Source organism: Scleropages formosus, chromosome 6, assembly GCF_900964775.1.
Source record: "Scleropages formosus chromosome 6, fSclFor1.1, whole genome shotgun sequence".
NCBI lineage: Eukaryota > Metazoa > Chordata > Actinopteri > Osteoglossiformes > Osteoglossidae > Scleropages > Scleropages formosus.
Window position 1 is genome coordinate 32,348,420 of NC_041811.1, and position 17,614 is coordinate 32,366,033.

Below are 17,614 nucleotides of genomic sequence, written 5' to 3' on the forward strand. Positions count from 1 at the left end.
AGTAGAACATAATGATTTATGGTTATTCATGTTCAATATCACTACATGGTATCCAAAGACAACATGATGTTACTTTTTATTTTATAGTTTCAGGAGCTAAAATCCAAGTTGGTGAATGATTTAAGAAATATGAACCACATTCCCTCAAGAGCAGAGCCTTACTTCATGGTAAGCTATTTGTTAGCCTGCAATAAGTAGGAGGCTAATGGCCACCACTGTATGTGTATGATGGTGGATGTGGGACAGATTATAATGTCCCTACCAGGTTGCTGATGTGCTGTCCTTGTTTGTTGTGAGAGATCAGACAACTGAAATACCAGAAGCTGTCATTTGAAATTTTACCTTGTGCACTTAACCTGAATAAATGTAACAAAAAGCAATAAAGTATGAAACAAATATTTGTTTGGTTATTTGATATGGATAGCTATCCTATGTTAAACTGATGGAAAAAATGCCTAGGATTGTATGCATAGTTTGACTTTCTAAGATAAGAATCTTTGAACAGAAGAATAAGAATCTTGTATCATGGAAATACATTACTGCTGATTAAAGTAATTGATTTTAAAATTACTTCTGAAAATATCACAAAGACTCATCGATTTCTGAACACAACTAAGATCAGAGGGCAGTTGAAACTCCAGTCATTCTTCCCCCTTCATCAGAATCATCATAACATTAATACAGTTTATATGTAGCTGCAATAAATACCCTAACAATCCAGGATAGACTCTAGATTGCCGTGACCCTGCTTAGATGAAAAAGCAGCTATTGAAATTAGATGGATGGATAACAACTTGTTGCTATGTTAAAATTAGATAAAAATGTAATCTCCACAAAGTCCTGTTTAATCCCAGTTGTTGAGTAATTCGTCCCATAATCACACAAATTTTTGTCATGTTCTTGCCACATTCATCTCTGTGGTAACAGTACTCCTGCACTCCAACACTCATAAATGCTAGACACTAGAAGTCACTAGTGTAATTACCATTGTAAGTAGTGTCTCTAGTAGTGGAAGTCACCTTGGTGAATAAGGTGCGTGGGCCGATAACACCACATAGAGTTCATTGGAAGTCGCTCTGGAGAAAAGCATCTGCTAAATAAATGTAAATGTAAGTCAGCTGAGTTAAGGAGGTCCCACACTCCTATCCTTGTGCAATTCACTGTCATCTATTAGCTTGTATGGTAAAGGCAGGTTGCATTCCCTGTACTATACACAAATTTTAGAAAATATATTACTGAACAAAATATGCACTTTCTCGGGACTTGGGGGGGGATTCGTATCTCCAAAAGTTCGTAACTCGAGTAACAAGCGTTCGGTTCATCTGGTTTCAGGAGGTACGAGTAATGAGGCGTTACTGCAAGTTAGCGCCATCTGTTGGTCCCTGACGGTATGGTTGGTAAACTGCGCATGCGCAGAAGGACCGATTGTTTTCGTACGCCCGGTGACATGGATTCGCAAAGCCGGAATATCTGCGACTCAAGCGTGTCTGAACAGAACTCCACCAATAACAGAGCCGAGTCCGAACGTCCCCCCAGTTCCGAAGAACAGGAACGAGAGGAAACATCAGATGAATTTGGAGATTTATTCGAACTGCCGGTTGAAATAACGGAGAGACGTCCCACATGTTTGAGATGCGGGTAAGCTGAACATTTTCCAGTTGGTGGAAATCAAGAACCGCGTGTGTTTTGACGAGAATAAATTTCAATTTGGTAGGAGGAATCCTCCTGGAAAGTAACTTTTTCGGACATGACGAGGGCGACTGTTACAGTGCAAGCAGGCAGTTCTTATGAATAAGTAATAAATACATTAATTTAAGGTGGTACTCTTAACTGTGGAAATCCAAGCGAAGTGAAACGGCACAACAATTATGAATGAGTGACAATGGTTTATTTTAAAAATCTCTTTGTTTGTTTCATCAGTGAGTAAGTCCGCTGGGTTGATGTGTCTTGGACACAGTAACAGCTCAGCTGTAATTGCATCAAACGCCAGGGAAAAAGACCCGGTGCGGTTCGCTCACTTACAGCCGCCACCGGTCTTCTTTTTCTTCTTCTTCTTCTTCTTTTTCTCTCGCTCCTGCAGCCGCCCTCAGAAAGTGTGTCTGTGCCCGTTTCTGCCGGCGCGCCCCCTAGAGGTGAACACGCGCCTCTACATTGTGCAGCACCCCGCGGAGGTGAGTACGGCGCATGCGCCGACGTCCAACTCAAAGCCAGCCAGCCATCCATCCATCCATCCATCCATCAATCATCAAAAATGGCTTGTCCCGAATGGAGTTGCCGTGAACCGGAGCCTAACCTGGCAGCACAGGGCGGATGGCCGGAGGGGGAGGGGACACACCCAGGACAGGACACCACTCCGTAGCAAGGCACCCCAAGCAGAACTCGAACCCCCAGACCAGCCCGGCTGAACTTGCTGTGCCACTGCACCTCCCTCAAATCAGATTAAATCACTTTATTGTCACTTCACTAAAACCACAAGTGCATACACACACACACACACACACACACATTGACTGAAACCACTTGTTCCAAGCGGGGTCGCGGCGAGCCGGAGCCTAATCCGGCAACACAGGGCGTAAGGCTGGAGGGGGAGGGGACACACCCAGGACGGGACACCAGTCCATCACAAGTTACAAATGTACAGACCACAAAAAAATATACACAATAAACACCTGTACAGTACGTATTCACAGAATACAATATACATGTAGGATTCAAGATGTGCAGATGCAATACACATGGGGGGAATGGTCATGTTCACATTCACGTTTATTTATTCGGTTGATTTATTCATATTCTTTTGTCCAGAGCGAGATACATTTCTGAGTAAACAGAAGTTAACAGGACCTTTAGGTACAGACACACACAAGCAATCTGAGGGATACCTCTCATGGAAATTCAGGGAAAAAAACACAAGTGCGCATGGAAATTATAAGAAAATGATAATTACACAAGGGGGGTTCAATGAATCCCATCCAATCTGTACATTAATTAATTGCTCACAATCAGCAGCTGTGCCCATTTGTATAGCATGGTATTTCTTACAGAACCCGTGGTGCTGAAGGACACTACAGCTGGGCCTCTCCTGGGACTTTACCTGGCCAGCATCCCTTGACCCTCCCCCCCACTTACCTTATCACTGTACTACCTGTCTGCTCTGTTATTCATTCTCTCTGTGCTCGATACGCACTGATTTTTTTCTCTCTCGCATTTGTGCTCGCAGTGTGAATCCATACCAGTAAATTGACACGTACATCTCTGCCGTTCCGCACAGGAGAGTCGAGCGCTGCGTACCGTCCCTCTTCTGGCAGCTTCTCTCCCCCCAGGAAAGTGCACGGTCCTCGTCGGGAGGCGGTTCAGTGAAGAGCGGTAACTATATTTTCAATCACGAAATACGCAGTCCTCTTTGTTTAGGTAGGAGACGCTGCATGGTGCGTACATTTCTACAGGTTTTTCTGCAAGGTGTCTTTCAGATCCCGTTTGTCCTACCAAAGTCAGACCCGTTTGGGAAAGAGAAAGAAATTTTCGGAGCCCAGAAATGAAGTGTTGATGTATGTTCACTGCAAGAAAAACTTGTTGTCACCATACAGGAAGAGCTGTTTCATACAGTGTTTGCTGGAGGTACCTCTACCTTGATGTTTTTGAGTCAACCACCCTTGGTTGTGACTGTTCTGAGTCTCCGGTCCACCGCTATCGCTGGCAGGAACCCTGAGTTAGGTGCAGTGTGTCGTAACCCCGCCACGCTGATCCTGTACCCTGGGCCTGACGCGGTTAACTTGGAAGATGTGGAGACAGATCCGTTGGGCACCACTCGCACCGTTGTCATCATCGATGGGACGTGGAGCCAGGCCAAGGACATGTTCCACAGGAATGCCCTCTTCCGCATGCCCAAACAGGTGGGTCATCCTGGTACCCTGGCCCTTTAACTAACCAACATGACTGAGACCAGAGTATGTGTTGGAGTGTACTCTCTTATTTATTATTTACTTTGTTTACCCTTATTTACCTAGTCGGTAGGCTTCATTAAATGATTAATTGTATCTTTTTTTTATTTGTAACTTATTACTGCTGTAGAAAGTCCTGGAGTACAAAATACCTCTTTAACTTTGTGACTTCCCACAGGCACAGGGATTGGATACTGAAAGGGCTTCACTAATTTTTCTTTTGAGAACTTACTGATATGTCACTACATGAGAAGAGCGCTCTATAAAAAATAATAATAATAATGTAAGTTTTAGGCTCTGTTAAAAGACATAGCAGAGATGTGCCAGTTTGGGGGGGGAGGGGTGAGTACATCTTTGATGGATAACGTGGTAAAATTGTGCAGAGCAGTTATAAATACCTTTTTTTAGGTTTTACCGTGCCCTATCATTGAGACTCCAAAAAACTTAAGATTGTCTGGGGAAAAAAAAAATCAGTTCCATCATGTTTTGTTTTTTTTTTTTTTTGGAAATCTGAAGTCACCTTTACTAATCTGTAATCAAGCAAAAGTTTAGTAAAAAAAATCTCAGTTTAGTCCTGGCTTAGGTTCTATAAAGACCTTGTATGTTGTGTAAGTTTTAAAAAAATTTCAGTGCTTTTAAAAAAAACTAGCATTTATGAACTCAAGCTGCATTAAAAATAAAATAAAGTGACAGAAGATAATAGCATGTTGTCTCCACAGAGACCTTGGTGCTTATTGTTGACTGATTCGTCCCATAACGCGTGCAGCATTCCTCACTGACTGCCAACACTCTCACACACCAGACATGAGCTAGAAACACTTTGGATGCCAGCTGATGAATGAAGATTCTCCCTCCTACTTTGCTGTGGGCATTTTACTGCCATCTATACACTCAGGGGGTGGGGGGTGTGGAAAATAGGTAATAGATAAACAAATACAGTACATAATTTTTCCAGACTAATTGGGACCAACGTTGATTTGAATAATCAGATAGATTGGATAATCAAACAAACAGGAGAATACCCAGTTTATCCTAAACAGAGTAATGAAGTCTTCAGTTACATTATGGTACGCAAGGTTATTACTACTGTACTTTGAAATATGAAGTATTATAGAAAATAATTCATTTAGGAATTGATTTGAAAATAACCAAAAATGTTTTGAAGAAACAATGTATATTGCATTTATTTGGAATTTACTGAATTGATTTACATGGTTTAAATCACACTTTTTTTTTTACACAGAAATAAACACAACTACTTCCACACAAATGAGTACAATACTTTATCAACAGTACTGTAATTTTTTTAGGGGGGGTGGCAGTGATTTGGATAATTGACAGTTCGGATGATTAATGATCAGATAATCCACATTCTGCTATTATAACATGAGGAGTCTGTGTGATTTCCTTCTCTCAAGTGTAATATACTGCAGTAACAGAGGCGCCTATTTATGTAGTGAGGTTAATGGTGTCCAAGGATCCTAGTGCTTTGGTTTCAGATGCACCCTTTGGTGTAAATGAACAATTATTAGTAAATATTGCAAGGTCATACTTTGATTTAAGGCAGAGTTCTTGTAGGGTAAAGTTCTCAGTGTATGATGTAGGTGTGATGTAGACTGTGAGAGGGGACACACACACACGCACACACACACACACACACACACACACATACCTCCCCTCCGCCTTCCTTTCAGGTGCAGCTGAAAAGCTCTCCATTCAGCCAGTATGTGATCCGGACCCAACCCACCAACATGTGCCTCTCCACCCTGGAGTGTGCCGCAGCGGCCCTGGCCATCATGGAGAAGAACCAAGCCATAAAGGAGGTGGGCGCCATGTGTCATGTTCCTAGGTGCTACATCTTTTCTACAGCCTACTTACTGTGTTAGGGTGCAAAAACTCTGCCCTGGCTAGGTGTTGCTTTTTCAGTAATGTTAGTGCTTTGGGACTACTGACAAACATAGGGCAGGGAACAAGATTCAAGCTCTGAGCGTTGACCCTTTGACCTCCTACAGCAACTGCTGCGGCCCCTCCGGGCTCTGTGCGCCTTCCAGCTGCAGCACGGTGCCCAGGTACATGACAGCAAAGAGCAGCTGCTCCGCACGGGCAGGTACGACAAGCCCATGCCCAAGAACAAGCGCAAGATCAAGCGCATGGAGCGGCTCATCTCCAGCCAGAACATCTAGAGGGTATCTAGGTCAGGGCTTCTGGAACCTGCTTTTGCATTCCCTCACGGCACAGCTGTCTGGGGGATGATCCGGGTGCCGTGAAGAATGGCACTGGCCACTTGAAGGTCTCAGGGTTATAGATGTGGATGGCGTACGCACCTACCTTAAGTTTCCATCAAACGCACAAACGTATTTGGACATGGTACACCAAACGTGTATGCATTTGTTGCCGTTTTCCCTCTGAAGAGGTAGATTTTTTTTTTTTTTAATTTGCTTTGACTCCATGGGTAGAAATAACTCGTCTGAAGAAAAAATAAGTATAAACTTTAAAGAGCGAAGCACAGGAAGGAAAGTGTGATTTGCATTTGAGCAGCACTGCAGCATGCAGTAAGGTTTACAGCAACACACTTAAGGTTAAGTGAGGGTTACACATTTAATTAATGAAAAATGCCATTATTTATTGTGATAAACCACAAGGCAGTGCAGCAGTTACAACATGGACTTGTAAACTGAAGGTCACTGGTTCCAGCCCAGTTCTCTGTCACTGCTCTAGTCTTCCTGGTAAAGTAAGTACCAGGAACTGCCCTCAGTAAAAACACCCAGCTGTATAAGTTTGTCAAATAGTTTCTATCTAAAGTGACTTGCACTAAGGAAAAAGTCAGTAATAATTATGAAAATAACTGTCTGAGAACTTTAAAAAAAAGTTACAAATAAAAAGTAAACATATTAGTTTGTGCTACTCTTAGGAGTTATGGACTGGTGAGAAAAGAATGCTCTTGGAGGTCCCTGCACAACACAAAGGGGCATTGGAGCCCACAGCTATGGCAGCATGGTGTGTGTGTGTGTGTGTGTGCGTGCGTGCATGCGTGCGTGCATGTGGTGTTACAGCCAGACTCTGAGGTTCTCTGTACTCTCACTGCAAACACTAGCAAGCTCAACAATACTTTATGGCATACAAAGGTAAACATTAAAACAAATGTAACAGGTTATTTACAGTTGCCTTCATACTCCTGAAAACATAACTTATAAACCAAATCAATGAAACAGTTACCACAACAGCAATTACTAATATGTAATTACTACAGATTACTAATTACAGAATTAGTATTGATGAAGTATTGGTGTATGATCCAAGTGGAAAACTTGCTCTCTTTTTTTTTTTTTTAAAACTTTTATGACAGTGGGGTGGGGGCGCAGAGAAGTACATTGAAACCAAATGGCAAAGCAGTTTATTGACAAAGGCAGTACAAACAGGATTCAGTGTAAAGTTATTTCAAATAGTGCAAAACTGTCATGAACAGTGGCTCCTACAAGCAGGCAAGTAGAGAAAGTACTCCCCATACAGTACAACATACCGTACTGCGCTCGTCTTCAGCTAGGAGGTCGCTGCAAAGCACAAATCCATGTTTCATGATGCGACTGCATTTCTGCTCTTTTCTCTTTCCATGTCTGTCTTAAAGAACTGCCTCCTTTTACAGTAGCACAGTTACAATTATACAATGAAGTGCAATACATACCTTAGGGGCTTTTTAATTATTGCATTATTAGGGGTAACTGCACAAAAGCCCTTCAGATGAACTTTAGAGTAAAGGCACCTTTTGCTGCACACGTGGCCAAGACGTGGCCTACAAGTGCCTCTTGTTCACTGCCGCCTTTACTGTCAATCCTGCAATCAAGTTTTACAGAAACCTAAATTAATCTAGCCACAATAGTTGTCTAGATTTAATCTATCAATCCTTGTAGTGCAATTTACACTGTATTAATGCTGTTTTCTTAAAGTTCATGTACTGTGTGTTTTCAATTTAGAAAAAAAAAGAGCAGAGAAAAAAAATGTACTAGTAAATTTTACTTGACTCATCTCAGCAACTTCCCCCCCGCAAAGAGTCATAGTGTTACAATTGCAGATTAAAACCAGTCTCGGATTTTAAAAAATTGCAGGCTATTACTCAAGTTTTGTGGTGTCAAACACACCGCATAGTTTGTGAGGTAAACGGAATCCCACCAAAGATCCCCTAGGCCTCTAGTTAATTCGTTCATCTTTTTATTTCATCAGCTTGTTACGTAAATAAGAAATGGTGAAAATGGTTAGACTGCTCCCGGGAACAGGAAATTAACAATGTCTACTTGCACCAATATAAATGAACATTTTATATTTTAAAAAGAGGAAAAGAAAAACAGGTCACTGATCATTTCTGCAACACAGCGTATGTAGTAAAACTCCTGCTATTTAAGGTGACCTTTCCCCAGCTTGATGAATTTGCCCATTATTGCCTAATTGACCTGACTACCATGTTTACCATGAAATGGACGGGGGATTCAGAGCTGGAAGGATAGTTGGCTAGCTGTGCATGACTGGAAGGCACTGCGAGTTTAAAGGACCATAGCTGTGTTCTTACCACTGCCGTCCAAATGGCTACAGTTCGCTCCTCAGTCTGGTGTGCAGGTCCTCCTGGTCAATCTTGCTCTCCTGGCCATGCCAGCGGTGGTGTGCCAACAGCACCACGTTCCTGGCTGACAGAGCACTCATCTCCATTGAACTGGCTGCCCACTCAATCGGGTTCAGGTAGTACAAGCGGTCATGTAACAGGAATGGGGGCCTCTGGTGTGGGGGCATGTAGATGGGGTATGCCAGCCACTTCCGCTCCCGCACCGCATCCCAAGAGAGGAATATTTGCCCAAGCTGAGCTTCGGAGAGTTGCTGACTCGAGAACAGTTTCCATACCTTCTTAGCACTGGCTGGGGGCCGGACATAATTGTCAGGGATGTGTACGGGGTCTACAGAGCTCAGGCTGTAGAAGCTAATGTCCTTGTTCTCCTTTGTAAAGATGTTGGACACCCAAAACCCTGAAGGATCATTAGTGACACCCAAGAAAGAGGTGTTGAGAACTCCATGCACCAGAGTGGTAACGATCTGTTTGTAGTGTCCGGGGAAGTGTGAGACAATGGGAGGGGAGAATCCAGAAAAGGCAATTTTGGAGAGCTCTTGGTGGAGAGGTGTGGCAACAATGACGATGTCATACATGGAGTGGGCTGACCCTGATTCTCCAGTGTAGCTCACCTCATACAGACTTACTGTTTCACCTGCAAAAGCATAGAAGAGAAGAGATTAAATTCAGGATAGAAGAAATTTTTTTTTTTACTGGTGGCAATTTAAGGTAAGTACTCTGCTCACAGGCATGACAGCAGTAGATGGGATTTAAACCCAGAGCTCAAAACAGCTCAAAACCCTTTCTAATCTAGAAGACGGCTTTGCTGAAGGCAAATTACAACATGAGGTTTCTGTACTGAGCCAGTTACAGCAATTCACCCATAATACAGAGGGGTAACTCCTACGGTGCCCCTAACCTAGGCGGCTCTTACCAGACTTGATGGGCCGCAGCTTGAACGTTATGGAGGTCACCTGAGCTGGAATTAGCTCTGCCCTGCTGTGGTACAGGAGCCCAGAACAGACTCTCTTGTTCCCATTGTTCACTGCCCACAGGCCCGAGTCCATAGCCGACAGGGAGATGACACCTGAGACCGCAGCAACAGTCAGAATTGCTAATGAATGGATGGCAGATACCCACACAATGCTGGAAGATCGTTCCTCTTCGCTAGCCACAATATACAGTACAGTGTACAGTTACAATAGCTTAAATGACTACTATGAACTGGACAAGTTTCACTCCGTTTCACCCATGCTCTGGTGCATTACACTTCTGCAAGGTATTGCAACACCACATCCCTGATACCGATACGCCGTTGTCCTGCTTCCATACCTACAAAGCCATTGATGCGAACACTCTGACCGTAGTTGAAACGAGTGACTGGAATCACGATGTCGTTCAGGAAGTTCTGGGAAAATCCTGCCTCCAGCATGGCTTCCCCCAGTGTCTTATTGGCCAGCACGACAAAGTCATCTCCCCCCATGGCATGGAAGAGCCTCTCCACTGATGAGAAGGAGTAGCCATACTGCTGATACTGGTAGATCCTGAACACATAAGAAGGAAAGAAGAACACAAACAAAACAGCAAACATGAGCTGCAGAATCTTTGCTAAATTTTCATTTGATCAGTTGCTGATTCTTTTTCTGCTTATGTCAGTAGAATTGCTTTGTGCTTGGATATATCCTAAAAGAAAACATTTTCATTTGCCACAAACTCTTCCAGTGGTTACACACAGCTTCCGTAGGCAATAATGCAAGTTAAAATAATTCAAAAGCAGAAGAAAAACATGCCTATATGGTTTCACATTTTGGACAACTGGGGCTAAAGAATAAGTTTGTTTATAAAAGGGAGACCAGAAACAGAACAGTGTTGAGAAGTGCAACAATACCGTCAGCATATTCCTGATGCAGTTTGGTTTGATGGCCAATTCAAAACACAAGAAGTTCTGGACTATTTCCAGAGGCAAAGGCTACATATTTAAATGCTATTCTGTTCATGACTTAAACCACAGAAACGATTCACGGAACATACCTCATGAATTTGTCTAGTAAGCTCTCCACCCACATGTGCATGCGCAGGAAGTTGAACCCATATCGCCACAGCATGCGCAAAAAGTTGACAATGAACCAGTCGCTCTCCTCAAAAATCAGCTCCTCACTGTCAAAGACTGCCATCTTGCCTGGCACATCCTTACAAGCGGACAGGCCTGCACAAGATGGGATCGATGACAAAGCGTAGAGTTGTGAGGGCCAAAAGAGAAGCTTGTCCGTAACCGTGCGGTTTTATTCCACGCGCAACCCACCGTGTGTTTATGGGTCTGTGTATGAACATAGCGAAACAAAGGAGATGCTGCCACTCACCCAGCAGGTCCACAAAGTGTTTCATGTGCAGGTTTAGGGGATGAATAATGGAGCCCCCCATCTCATATTCATCACTCCCGATTTTCTCAGTAGCCAAGCGGCCACCCACTGTTCCAGCCTCAAACACATCTATCTTAACCTCCGGCCCAAACTCCTGGCGCAAGTAGTAGGCGGTCGCTGTGCCCCCAATGCCTGCTCCAATTACAGCTGAAAGACAAAATGCAGAAATCTTACACGAGTCTCGAGCCTATGATCACACGAGTCCAATATTAACTTCCCATCATAAACTAGTTGTTCCTGCTATTACCAATGAAATAAGGTTAATAATATGCAGGAATACAAATCCACAAGATGCTACATTTTCTCACAAGTTCAAAATCAGTTCAATTCTGTCATTCCTCCTCTGAATTTGCTCACACAGACTCACAGAAAGAGCATAAAAGGGTGGAAATGAACACATTCAGTGACTTCCCTCTCACTGTTTACTGTACACTCAGAATCACTTTTAGAGTTGTTGATGAAAGTTCAAAGGGCAACATTGTGCAAAGACTAATACAATTTGGAGAACGGTGGGAGCAGGGTTGGAAGGCAGCATTCTGATTAAGAAAAGTGGAAGAAAAAGCACAGAATTAACCCAATGGCCCCTGCATGGAGATAGTGACCTTTAACAGAGGGTTTTTACCCTACCAATTTTCTTAGGCTGTTCCTTGAGCTCTGGGGCTGATGCCAGACCACGACGTCCACTCAGGCAGAGTGCCAGAAAAAGGAGAGTCTTCACGGGCAGAATTCTGAATGACATCCTGATGGATCCCCGGGTTTTTTAAGACTAGCATTAAAAAAAAAAAAAAAAAAAAAAAATGCAGAAGCAAAATTAAGAAAATAATCTGGAACACCAGCCCATTGCAAAGCAGCCATAAAACACTGATTGACAGAGACGCACATTAAGGCCTGTTTAAAGTCACTGGTCCACCTGGGAGACGCATCCTTGGACTGCGGGAGGAAACAAAGTGATGTACAGTGATTATTATGCAGCGTTTGACTGACACCTTTATCCAAGGTGACTTATGGTGCTAGATATACGACACTAAACTACCTACAATCATTCAGCCATCTCTACCGCAGAGCAGTTGAACACACACATTAAGCACAGTTCGGAGTCACTGGAGCAGCCAGAGGAAACCCTCACAAACATGAGGAGAGCATGGAAACTCTCACAGGCGCAACCTGGATCAAACCTAGATCCCATCACGGCCCAGACTCGGAGACCTGCAATGCCTTGCAGTCTTCTTCACACTTTTATTTTGGCTTATGCTGCATTAAGGTTTCAACCTGGGGCAGCTGGTAGAGCAGCATTTAGTGCAACTCCCTTTGGACCCAAAGGATGCAGGCTTATGTCCCCCCCTTCACAGGTAATACCCTTTAGCAAGGTACAAAACGACTTACAGTGTTAAGTTACTTACAATTATTTACCCATTTAAAGAGCACGGTAATTTTTACTGGAGCAATTTAGGGTGAGGAACTTATTCAAGGGTACTATAGCCAGAGGTGGAAATTGAACCTGTGACCTTTGGAGCCAAACACATTAACTCTGACCACTATGTAACCAGCTGCCCCACACTTACTTACCCTTAATACTTACCCTAAATTGCTCCAGTAAAATTACCCAGCTGAACAAATGAGTAACTAATCATAAGGGCAGCACGGTGGCACAGCAAGTAGCACTACTGTCTCACAGCACCAGGGTGGTGTCAAAGGACATAGGTTCAATTCCTGCTCAATCTGTGTGGAGTTTGCATGTTCTCCCCATGCCAGGATTTCCTTTGGACTGTGGGAGGAAACCAGAGCATCCCAAGACATGTTGTTCAGCTTCACCCATAGTGTGTTCCACTGATGTATGGATGAGTGACCCAGTGTAAGTAGCGTATCTAGCAGTGTAAACCACTACGGTGAATAAGGTGCGTGGGCTGATAACACTACATATAGTTCACTGAAAGGTTCTTTGGAGAAAAGCATCTGCTAATAAAACAAACAAATGTAAGTAGCTCAATACTTTAAGTTGTTTTGGAAAAAAGTGTCAGCTAAGCAAACTGATGTTACCATGTTCAACTGATTTTAACCTTGGTAGTCACGACCCCCTTTCAGACTATACAAACAGCATGAACTTGTTCAGTTACTGTGAATTCACTTGCATTCTTTCCACTGATTTCTCTCAACTGTTCTTTTATGCAATAAAGGCTGGATACAAAATATATGTATGACTTTGTGACTGGAAGTGTGTACGACGGCTACGAAAGAGCTGAACGGGCAGATAAACACCCTGTTTGGTTTAATCAACGAAACAAATTCATGGCCGTGTCAAAATAAACTTTAAAAATTAATTTTGACATTCTTCTGAATGCCCTGACTATGGCAATTTATTATTATTTTTTTTTTACGTTACAAAGGCAAACCGCGATAACTCCGAGCTAAAACACGGCGGGCATCAAATCTAAGAATCGTTGCTTGAAGCCAGGTGTTTTATATGGAATAAATATCGCGAGATGACAGCGCGAAGATAGAGAGCGGGATTCTGGCGTAAGGTTCATATTTTTGTGTAAAACGGTACAAAGGATAATAGTAATGTCTGACGGCAGCATCCAAATAAACCAGAATATTGTGGACCTTATTTGCATTTATTCATTTAGCTGACAATTTTCTTCCAGCGACCTAATGTGTTAGAAAATTATAGTCAATGCCATACATACGGTTATTATACACACAGCTGCTGGGTAATTTTACTGCCACTGGCGCAAGTTGGGTAAGTAAGCAGGCTGCTGCAGGTACTACAGCTGAGGGTGAAGTTTGAACTTGTGACCTTTGACCGTCCAGGCAGCAAGCTCAAACACTACGCTACCGACTCTGCCCACTTACGGGGGCATTCGATTTAATTTTTATGAGGAATCTGAAATGCAGCTCCGTCTGTTGAACTTTGAGAGAGTCGTGACTATTTTCACAACTTCTGCAAAGGACAGCGGCACGTCATGACACGGGACTCCTCGCGACGGCCGCACTCTGACTGAGCGCGCGTGACATCAATCCGTTTCTAACACAGAATAATTTTAGGAGATGATGACATGCTCGCATGTACACCTTTTTAAGTGTTTATATTACAATTTTATTATTATATTTTATACATGCAGTATGGCTACTTACCGGACAAAACAAAACACAGTTGAGTTGGAAGCCTTGCTTGTAAGTTGTACCACTGACTTTTCGGTCAAGTTTTCGAGCCTCCAATCTCTGAATGGCCCCAACACGAAGTAGCTACACACCACTCCTCATAATATCTTACTCTTAGGACACAGATTATATATATACGTGTATTGCGCTACTGAAGAGAAAGGGCGTATAACTCTTGTCGCAGCGAACAAACAGGTTACCCTTGGGAGACATCCTATTGCTCAAACGCTGCGCATGTCGGTTGTGTTTTTGGGCGTCACGCAGCGCAGGGGAGTGTCCCCGCGCGTGCTGCACGACGAGTCATCGCTCTCTGTGTGGACTGGCCCGGCCGGTCTGTCTTCTCATAATACGTACAATTGAAGAATAACATGTTAATGAAACATTTGATAATCTTAGGCTCTTGCGTTAAAATCGCTTCGCACCATGTCAATACAACGCAATGTTTTGAAGTTACGCATCTGATTATACATGAATACATTTCTTAGTTGGCGAAGAAAACGATTGTGTCAACATTTCCTTGGATTGAGTGTTTATTTTGGGACAGCGATAGTGTTGTTTGGAGGTTTTTCTTATTTTTTAACTGTGGTGTTTAGTAAGTCATCCAAACCAACGCGATGACGTAGACGGAACCGGAAATAAGCCGCGGAAGCGGTGAAACCCGCGTGCCGAGGTGACCTTACGGACAAGTGGAACCAGTTTATCATCGGGTGCCTCCACAAATGCTGTATATGTAGCGGATAATAGCACCGTAAAACTGCACTGCATTTTTGGTTACGATATAGGCTGTAGACCCACTTTTGTTACGCGGTCAGAGCGCTGCTCAGGCTGTTTCTTTCGTTCCCCTGACCTGACGCGTGGAGCGGCGACGTCGATGGCTGAGGCGCAACAGTCCCGGGTGCAAACGGCCGTAGAGGACATGGTGCAGGGTCTGGAGCGGGAGTACATCCGCAAAATGCAAGTAAGTGGCCTTCTTTTCAAATGGTCCTGTCTGGCGTTTGACTTGCTTGCAACAAGTTACAAGTCAGAGAAGTTGTAAGCAGCTCAAGTATGGAAACATGTACTGACCTGATGCGGTGTGTAAAATTAGTAAAAATGAATGAACGAGAGACAGAGTAATGTAAGTAATCATACTGTGAGAATACAGTTTTTTTTTTTTTTTTTTTTTTTTTGAACCAGAGAGTAACTTGTAATAACGTGTGAGAGATGAGGTGTAGTAGTACAAGAAGTATCTACTGTTCATTTTTACTGCGCTTGTTCTAGGAGGCTGACAGAGTTTTACCTGCAGAAGTGCTGCAGCATTGGAGGTGGAGGTGTGGTAACTTAGAGTGGCTGGATTTCCTTCCTGACATCAACTCTCACCATTTCACCCAGGCTGACCAGTTTCTGTGGCTAAAGAAAATTTAGCTTCAACAATTGTCATGAAACACACACAAACATGGGGAGAATGCACAAACTCCACACAGACTGAATGGGGATCGAACCCATGTAATGTACAAGCTGCCAGGTGTCAGAGTACAGCTGCAATGAAGCAGTTACAAGGTATCATATGTGACGAAGTTGGTCTTGAAGCACCTGAAAGTTAGGAGACAGGGAGCAGCTCTGATGTTGAAGGGAAGCTTATTCTGCAGCTGGAGTGATGACAGATGTTTTTGAACTGAGCTGAGTGGCTTAAATGTAGCAAGCAATGGGAAGTGTTAGATGTGAAGCAACATTCTGGACATTTATGGCAGACACAGGAGGTTCCAGAATGTCCCCAAACTGCTGTTTTGGAAGCCCCTGACTGTAGATCAAAAATGTATGCATGCATCTTTCTCCCTGTGTAGGGTCGCATGTTCCGATGTAGTGCGGACTGTTGCGATCACCACTCGGACTCAATGACGCAGGTGCACCAATGCATAGAGCGCTGCCACACCCCTATGGCACAGGCTCAGAACCTGGTTACTACAGAGTTGGAGAAGTTCCAGGTAAGAGATCCTGATGCTCAGCATACATTCCTGCTCAAATGTGTTGCTGATCATATTATGCTGGCTCCTGATCTTATAAAAATTAGAATTGCAAATTTCTGAAGATACTTTACCAATTTTTTACTGGAGCTATTTAGGGTAAGTACCTTGCTCTAGGGTATTGCAGCTGGAGGTGAGAATTGAACCTGCAATCTGAGTCTAAAGGCAGCAGATCAAACCACTACCCTACCAGTCAGTGTCAGTGATCAGCAACACTGGATTCATAATGCTGGTTTGATGCTCTTTACTGCTGATGTAACATCTGGGTGCAAAAAGACAAAGTCTTAGAAAAATGGTAAGTGAAGAAAATACAATTAAAAATAATTTGGGGGGGGGAAATCTTTGAAAATATAGGTCAAATGTTTGTTGCATAACAAGCTAATGTAAATCCAGTATTTTTAAGAACCTAATACACAGATGGATTTTATTACTTTTGGTTGACTTAGTGGTGAAAATGACTTGAGGTACAAATTAAGTTATAAACAATTAGTAATTTGAAGTTAGTGTATAAACATATGGACATCAAAGATACAGAATTCAGTTCAGATAATTGCTGGCATGGTACATGAGATGTATTATGCCAATTAATAAAGAGGAAAAGGCTATTGCGATAAAGAGAGGGTCAAACTGAAAGGTTAGTCTCTCATTTTGAGTGCAGTCTGAGTCCACAAGTCCAGCTGGCTCTTTCATTGTAAGGTGTGTCATTAGTTGACTCCTTTTCTGTATTCTGTAGCTGTGATGCTGCTTTGAGATCTAAATTCAGTTGGAGTATTCCGGATGGAGATTAGTGCTACAAGTATAACCTAAATGATGGTTGGAAAATGACATTTTGGTGAATGTCTGAAACTGCTGAAATCTGAACTGTGCCCCTTCTCTCCCCCTCTCGGCAGGACCGGCTCGCCCGTTGTTCTATGCACTGCAATGACAAAGCCAAAGACTTGTTTGACTCGGGGGCTAAGGAGCCAGCGGTGAGAGCCCTGATGGATCGCTGCGTTGGGGCCTGTGTAGATGAGCATTTAAACCTGTTGCCCAGCATGACCCGGCGACTCAAGGAGAGCCTTGGGGCTATACCTCAGTGATGTTGGGGCTATAGCAACGCCACAGGACTGAGCCTGGGACTGCACTGAACTCAAAACACTGATGCAAGGTGACAGCTGACATGCGTGGAATTTTGAATGGGCAGGCATAATCTAGCCCGGTCACTCCTTGGTGCAGAGGTTAAGCAAAGTATCTCCTCTGACACAAACCTGGTAGTGGACCCTGCTTGTCCTTTAATAACTTGTTTTAGTAAAGATTAAAAAGGCCCCATAGAGAATATGATGCACTTCATGTCACTATTGTACAGATATGATTGGTCTAAAACTACTTTCCTTAAGTAGGTACTAATGCATTGTGATCCAAATTTAAAGACTTTGTCCTCACGTATAAAGTTTTCCACACTTTGTTTATCCCTTTTCAGTGTTGAGGTTCTTGTCTGTTTTTATATGTAAATTAAAAGAA

General features: G+C 43.2%; 3 protein-coding genes across 3 annotated transcripts; 2 read left to right on the forward strand and 1 right to left on the reverse strand.

Moving 5' to 3' along the window:
• The first annotated feature begins 1,433 nt into the window (after positions 1-1,433).
• On the forward strand, positions 1,434-6,367 carry dtwd2 (DTW domain containing 2). Its single transcript, XM_018750720.2, has 6 exons — positions 1,434-1,638; positions 2,081-2,171; positions 3,272-3,366; positions 3,701-3,893; positions 5,636-5,764; positions 5,954-6,367. Exons 1-6 carry the CDS (start codon positions 1,448-1,450, stop codon positions 6,122-6,124), a joined length of 870 nt encoding a protein of 289 aa, XP_018606236.1. The 5' UTR covers positions 1,434-1,447; the 3' UTR covers positions 6,125-6,367.
• Positions 6,368-6,822: 455 nt separating this feature from the next.
• On the reverse strand, positions 6,823-14,337 carry pcyox1 (prenylcysteine oxidase 1). The gene is made up of 7 exons (XM_018754407.2): positions 14,085-14,337; positions 11,580-11,718; positions 10,893-11,099; positions 10,564-10,738; positions 9,865-10,076; positions 9,467-9,619; positions 6,823-9,187 (listed from the first exon to the last, which is right to left on the reverse strand). Exons 2-7 carry the CDS (start codon positions 11,689-11,691, stop codon positions 8,520-8,522), a joined length of 1,527 nt encoding a protein of 508 aa, XP_018609923.1. The 5' UTR covers positions 11,692-11,718; positions 14,085-14,337; the 3' UTR covers positions 6,823-8,519.
• fam136a (family with sequence similarity 136 member A) lies at positions 14,091-17,567 on the forward strand. The gene is made up of 4 exons (XM_018754433.2): positions 14,091-14,442; positions 14,705-15,069; positions 15,935-16,075; positions 17,005-17,567. Exons 2-4 carry the CDS (start codon positions 14,983-14,985, stop codon positions 17,191-17,193), a joined length of 417 nt encoding a protein of 138 aa, XP_018609949.1. The 5' UTR covers positions 14,091-14,442; positions 14,705-14,982; the 3' UTR covers positions 17,194-17,567.
• The last annotated feature ends 47 nt before the right edge of the window (positions 17,568-17,614 follow it).

What these genes read in the sequence shown, in the direction of transcription:
- pcyox1 (XM_018754407.2), bottom strand. Translation starts at nt 11,691, where the DNA reads ATGTCATTCAGAATTCTGCCCGTGAAGACTCTCCTTTTTCTGGCACTC. An exon ending in ACACTTTGTGGACCTGCTGG is followed by an intron (nt 10,739 to 10,892) that starts GTGAGTGGCAGC and finishes CATCTTGTGCAG; the next exon opens with GCCTGTCCGCTTGTAAGGAT. An exon ending in TCGCATCAATGGCTTTGTAG is followed by an intron (nt 9,620 to 9,864) that starts GTATGGAAGCAG and finishes CTGCGGTCTCAG; the next exon opens with GTGTCATCTCCCTGTCGGCT.
- dtwd2 (XM_018750720.2), top strand. Translation starts at nt 1,448, where the DNA reads ATGGATTCGCAAAGCCGGAATATCTGCGACTCAAGCGTGTCTGAACAG. An exon ending in CCCACATGTTTGAGATGCGG is followed by an intron (nt 1,639 to 2,080) that starts GTAAGCTGAACA and finishes TCGCTCCTGCAG; the next exon opens with CCGCCCTCAGAAAGTGTGTC. An exon ending in AGAACCAAGCCATAAAGGAG is followed by an intron (nt 5,765 to 5,953) that starts GTGGGCGCCATG and finishes GACCTCCTACAG; the next exon opens with CAACTGCTGCGGCCCCTCCG.
- fam136a (XM_018754433.2), top strand. Translation starts at nt 14,983, where the DNA reads ATGGCTGAGGCGCAACAGTCCCGGGTGCAAACGGCCGTAGAGGACATG. An exon ending in AGTACATCCGCAAAATGCAA is followed by an intron (nt 15,070 to 15,934) that starts GTAAGTGGCCTT and finishes CTCCCTGTGTAG; the next exon opens with GGTCGCATGTTCCGATGTAG. An exon ending in CAGAGTTGGAGAAGTTCCAG is followed by an intron (nt 16,076 to 17,004) that starts GTAAGAGATCCT and finishes CCCTCTCGGCAG; the next exon opens with GACCGGCTCGCCCGTTGTTC.